This window comes from Chaetura pelagica, unplaced genomic scaffold (genome assembly GCF_000747805.2).
Source record: "Chaetura pelagica isolate M959 unplaced genomic scaffold, ChaPel_1.0 scaffold652, whole genome shotgun sequence".
In the NCBI taxonomy this organism is placed as follows: domain Eukaryota; kingdom Metazoa; phylum Chordata; class Aves; order Apodiformes; family Apodidae; genus Chaetura; species Chaetura pelagica.
In genome coordinates, this window is record NW_009952476.1 from 62,176 (window position 1) to 68,763 (window position 6,588).

General features: G+C 39.3%; 1 protein-coding gene across 1 annotated transcript in view; it reads right to left on the minus strand.

Annotated features, from left to right (window-relative positions):
• LOC104398491 (transmembrane protein 110-like) overlaps positions 1–6,410 on the minus strand; it is a 37,775-nt gene extending 31,365 nt beyond the window's left edge. Inside the window, exon 1 of the mRNA XM_010008609.1 lies at positions 6,308–6,410. Within this exon, the coding sequence (XP_010006911.1) occupies positions 6,308–6,410 (103 nt within the window). The remainder of the gene's footprint in view (positions 1–6,307) is intronic.
• Between the last annotated feature and the right edge of the window lie 178 nt (positions 6,411–6,588).

Here is a 6,588-nt window from a genome sequence, read left to right on the forward strand (position 1 = left end):
CCCCCCCGCCTTGAATTTTAAAGCAATTAAAACATTAAAAACCTATACATATAAACTAACATAAGCTGCTAGTCACACCATCAGCCACAAAACAAGAAAGGTATGCTGGAACATGTAGCATAGTAGCTGGTATTTGACAGCCCAAGTAAGAAATGAAGAGCAATTACTCAAAAAAGAAATTAAAATTTTAAAGCATAACATCTTAAAGAATATTAGAGACAGTGGATACATGTTCTTATTTATGAATAGTTGTTTGTAATTTTAAAGTCACTTTTGTTCCATGGGAAAAACATAACATTTGTATTTTTAACAAATGGGAAAAAACCCCAAAAACAAATATATATATCAATTGTGTGATTCAGGATCAGTGGCACCCCAAGCAACAGTGCAAACAGATTTAATTATTCCTGATTAAACCCCAATACCTCCTCCCTATACCACAACATCCACAAAGGCAGTTTCATGCAAACTCCAAGATCATACTCAGCCTGCCAGTAAGGTTTAACATACTGAGGTTCATATAGGATACTTGTTGCTGTGATCAAGAAATCTTTGAGAATGCAAAGTGTTTCCTACCAGCAGGCACGAAAAAACAGATCTGATTTTTCATTTCATCAACATAATCCACACAGATAAGACCTTGTTAAATACCAGTTTAAGAACACAAACTTCATTAACCATGAAATTAATCACTGCAGAACGCAAAAACACGCACTGTGTATTTGTAAAAATTGGCTCTTTACAAATTCAATTATAACACTAGTCAAGAACACATTCATTATACAGTTTACAGTTAAACAACAGTCTAGCTAACAGTCCACAAGTTAGTTCTAATTAAACACAGCTTCAGAGTTTCAGGATAATTTATGATTTTAATAGTTTCCAAATGTCAACATAACGTATCCTTTTTGCTAAGCATTTCACAATGTGAATGACATGCAGAATTATACTTAGAACAATCTTATTATCTGGAGCACAATTATATCAGCAATCAGCTGAGTAATAAGAAAATGTAATATGTTCTGAGCCAACAAGACAAAGAAGGGCATCAGACAACTGTTAATGAAAAGTGTAACTCTCACATTACAGATTATTTGTCTAAACTGATACTTTTTCCTTAACTTTTATTGGCATGGTATTTGAAAAATAGTTACTGCATTTAGTGACACAAAAATATTAATGACCTGACACTGTAAGGACATTAAGCCATGCAATAAAGTGCTGCTACAATCTATACCCAACAAAGAATCTGGCATCTTGCAAGCAATTTTAATAGAAAAAACAAGGGAGTGTAGCTTAAGAAGGACTAAGTATTACAAAAATGTTTCCCCTATGACCAGTAAATGCAGAGATATTTAACTAATTATGCTAGAAATCAAGATTGGTCTTCTGCTTTCAAAATAGGAAACAACTCCAAAATTGTTATTCGTTAGTTCATTTCAGGTTATTTGCTTCACTTAATTCATCTGCTGAGCTGTTCCTCAACACTATTATTACTTGCTTTTATATAACATGAAGTTTGGCAGCAAGATTTTTCTTTTTCTGCAGAGCTTGCAACAGACAAAATTTATCCCAACTGTGCACTTTATACATTGAAGAGTACTACAATATTTGCACAGTAAAATACAGCAATTCACTTAACTAATTTACCCATGTGGCTGCATTTTTTTTTGCTGCTATGGCTTCTAGTGCATCTCTCATTTTTGTCTGAAAGGTGGATAAAGGTAGATACTGAAAGGACTGATGATTTATTTACAACAAACAAGACACAGCCATGTAACATAGATGCAAGCGATACCTCACCATCTAGGGATAACAAAACACTTGATCATTGTAAGGCATAATTTACGTGGCAGTGACCAAAGTGACCTTGCAGTGCTTTTACAAGTCCTACAGCCATTTAACCTGCAGAATAATAGTAGTTCCCTAGCATACCCCACTAAGATACTGATCATGACTAATTAACATGGATTGGGCTCAAAGTCGCAAGAGGTTGAAACACCTTTCTACTCCCATCACCCCATCCTGTTTCCTCCTTAGCCTCCAGCCAGATGGGGAGAACTGCATCGCCCCTTCAGGCCAGCCAGCCAAGCCTGCGGTCTGACTGCCGGGTACGGCTGGTGCTGACCTTACACAGGCAGCTCTGACCTCCCCGCAGGCCATGGGGGGCCGGGGCCGGGCGGCACAGCCGGATAGTCCCACCGGGATGGCGGAGCTGTCCAGGGTCCTAACCCGGCTCCTCCCCAGAGACCGGCCCTTGCTTATCCATGAAAAACTCCTGCTACTTCCATGTGCTAGATATCTATCTATCTATCTATCTATCTATCTATCTATCTATCTATCTATCTATCTATCTATCTATCTATCTATCTATCTATCTATCTATCTATCTATCTATCTATCCTCCTATCTATCTATCTATCTATCTATCTATCTATCTATCTATCTATCTATCTATCTATCTATCTATCTATCTATCTATCTATCTATCTATCTATCTATCTATCCTCCCCCCGACTTCCTCGTTTTAAAATATTTACTCTCCCTTCACTCCCTCCCCACATTTTGCCTTTTAATGTAGCTCAACAGCGCGCCTGGCTATGCTGCCCCAAGAGGATTCACCTTCATTGCTGTGACACCTCAGGGTGGTCCCTAAAGCCATTTCAGACTGCCTCATCCTGGGCAATCCTCAAATAACACCCTGCAATGCCAGCTCTGCCTGTAGCTGGCAGTTCACCAGGAATTTACACTTGTGAAGAGCTCTAGGAAAAAGGACAAGGTGCATTTGACACAGTGTGAGTGCAATTTGACACTGCATAAGTGCAATACTGTTCATATTTCCTTAAGTACAAAATGTCCCATTTGTGATTTGAAACTTCTGTATGAGACAAGCTTGAAAAGCAGTCACACAAATAACATTTTCCAACGTGATTCTCAGCAATTCCTGTGAACACTTACTGCATCACTCTGAGTGAATACATACAAGGATGGGATAAGTGGTGATAACGTAAACTCTTTTTAAAGAATGCTTTTATTTATCACCACTTTGCTAGAAGGCTACTGCCCTCCCTACATCTTAGGAAATTGCTATGTAGCATAATCTTGTCACTGTTACTCAGGACCCTGTATTTCTCTGCTACTGTTACAGGGTATTAAAGTCAACTCCTCTTTCATTTTCAGATTTTAAAAATCTGCTCAAGCGTAAAGAGAATTGCTACAGAAACCAAATGAAAATCACATATTTTAGTTCTTTTGTATCTATTATTTTTCTGACAACCTTTTTTTTGTGGTTTGTTTTTTTTTTGAAATGTCACTGTAATTATTTTAAATTCCTTCTCAAGTGCCTGCCTCCCAGAACACTGTTCCCCATAATAATACTCCCTTACCTTGAAGAAAGTATAAAACTGTTCCTCTGAAAAGCATGTTTTGGCTAAAGCACTTAAAATTCCACTAAACTACTTACTAAGACAGCTTATTATAGGAAGAAGCACTTGTTTTCCTTGCATGGCTCAGCAGGTGGGAAAATGTTGCTGTAAACTAAACCAATATTAAGGATGTAGTTTTTAAGGTACTGCCTTTAAGACACTGTAAGCAAACACAGGACACAAATATATATATATATATATATAATCTTTTATAATAATTGTTTTTTCTTTTATTATTTTTTCTTCCATTTGTGGCCCTCAGCAGCAAACCCAAATACTCACCACACCTGTACCAAATAGTTTCACTTCTGTTAACACAGAAGTTTTTGCCCATCTCAGTGTGAGTGCAGACACACACTGTAATAAAGCCATAAAAAGGTAAAAGTCTCACACACCTGGTCTCCTTTACACCATACTTATATTTTCCTCACAAACACAAAACTTTCACTTGCAGAGGACCAAATGATACTACTTCAATAATTCATCAATATAGTTCACATCTAATTTCTCAGCCATTCCTAAGTATCCCAGAACAATCACACACAAGTTTAGTAAATAAACTATATATTCAGGAGGAAGTTACATAAAGCAGTTTGTGTCAGACAGGGTAAAGAAAGGGCAATGGGGTTTTTCCCCATAACTTTCCCCATAACTTTTGCAGGTTTGGCTACTTAAAACTGTATTATATACAACTACATGTACATTGTACATGTGTGGAAATGCTGTGTGTGGCAGCACCACTCTCTAGTCATTCATTACCAATAAAAGCCCAACTAGAGAATGCTCAGAAGGTGCTTGGGATTACTGACAGAACACATCCATTATACAAATATAATTAAACCCACCTTTATGGCATAGCTAATAAAAACCATAATTATTGCACTAAAAGAAAAAAAACAAAACACCCAAAACAAAAACAACAAACCACAGCACAAAAAAACCCTAAGCAAAAAAACCACAACCACCTAAGAAGGAAAGCCATCATTTAAAACACGATCCCACTGAAATAACACACAAGCATTCTAATGGCAAACTTTGAAAAAATATTATCTTTGGCTTCCTGACCTGAAGCATAAACATCCATCTCTGCCACCAAGAAAAACCCATTAAGACTTCCTGTTATGAAGTAGCTTGGCTTTGATAGGGAATCATGAAGTAGCTTTCCCCTTTGATGGGAGATTAGAGCCTGCAGTTAGGACAGCAGCAACAGAAGTTGTTTTATCCGACTTCAGTATGACTTTGGACATACTTGAACATCTGTGGCATCTGAGTGAAACTGCTTTACCACATCTTCAGCTTCACAGCAGAGGACTGAACTCTCTAATTCACAGTGATTAAAGACAACACTCTGACAGGCTCCCATAGTATTAAGTACATTCACTACTGATTCAGACATCAGAAAAGGACCCCATGTCTCCAGTGCACAACTGCGTGGGTGCTGAGCTGACTCCTGAGGAGACGTCACACTCTCCTGCCCATTCTCAAGCACAAGTTCTTGCTTCCCTCACACATGATCACAAAAAGTCCTACTTGCTGAGTCAACTTCTAAAGGTTTTGGAACAATACACCAGGTGTTTTGCATACAATATAAAAGGATAGGAACTAGCCAAAACTAGGGGACAGAACAGAACTGCCCCTCCAGCACTGCACTTAATTGAGAGAAAACTGCTCTTTTACCAGTGTAACTGGTCCACATGGTGGGGCCAGCTTCTCGTCCTGCTGGAGGGAGGCTCAAAAGGAAGCAGAAAAGAACATGGCTGTCAAAACTGAAACAAACACACCTATCCTTTTGTTTCGAAATATAAGCACTTGTAAGCATGACAAGTTGCTACACTTTTTCACTCTAATCTCCTTTGGAAACAGATTTATCTCCTCACCAGTACCACTACAAGGACTGGCTGCCTCCCTTTCACTCCCTTCTGCCACAATTACAAGTACTTAATCGACAGTCTCTTTCTAATAATTCATGGTGTAGAAACACCTAACCAAAGTTAGGAAGTGCAGCTAACAACTAGGCACTTAACTTCCTAGTCCATACTTCTTTGCATTCAGTTCTTCCAGTGTTACTGGAAGTAACAAAGTATTCCAGTGTTACTGTAAACTACATAAATTATAACACTTCTAGAAAAAATGTACTACCCTGACAAACATCTATAGATCTTCATCTTCTAATGCACAATCCATAAAAATTATCTATTTTTTCCTCTTAATTCTAAAACCAAAACTGTGTACACACAATCTTCATAGAGAGGCACTTTTGTTTGGCAACTGCTAAAACTTCTAATTACGAGGATGCTCTGACTGACCAAATGTTACACCAGTGACTGCTGTTGTTATTCAGTAACATAATGACTGCTACACGCATGGCTTTTATACAAGCAATGTGATTGTTAACTGTGACCGAAACACTAAAGTATGCAAATATAGTGCATTAGCAAACTTTTGATTAACCATAATAGTATGACACTGAAAGGTTACCAGCTCAGTTCTCACATAAACAGGATCTTGGGGCTTTGGATTAGTCAAACTGTAAAGTACTTGAAGCTGATGTTCCCTTTTCCCTCCTGCACATTTTATGAACAGTGACTTTATGGTTAGCTAAGCAATGGCACTGTGCTGCTTGTTCACTCCTCAACGGAGAGAAAAATCTACCAGAACTGTTCCAGGTTGTTGTGACTCCCTCATAGCAGGCAGGGTTGGACTCACTGTGGCCACCAGTCTTTCTTGCCTTTCCCCCAGCCTCAGATGAGCAGCCTAACAAGTTACTGCTGAGCTGCTCTGAGCAGCCACAGGAGCGCGCCGGCTGCTCCAGCTCCCAGGCACAGCACAAACTCGAGGCAAGGGCAGCACAGTGTGCTGCGATGTAAAAAAGCATGTCGTACGTGGCTGCTGAGGACATGACAAAGGTGCACTTGCAGCAAAACTGATAAAGCCCAGCTCTTTTCCTTCGGGTATCCCAAGCACAAGTGACTCCGCACACCACATCTTGCCGGTTCTATTCACAGCAGAGCACATGCCCACCCCCATCAGTGGTATCAGCCATTAGGAAAGCACATTTCAGAAGGTGCATTTGCGTCAAGAACTTGAAGCACAGTCTCTGAGAAACAACGCTCTTCATCTTAAGCAGCAGCTCTGGAAGCCCGTCAGCCGGTCCCTCCGGCAG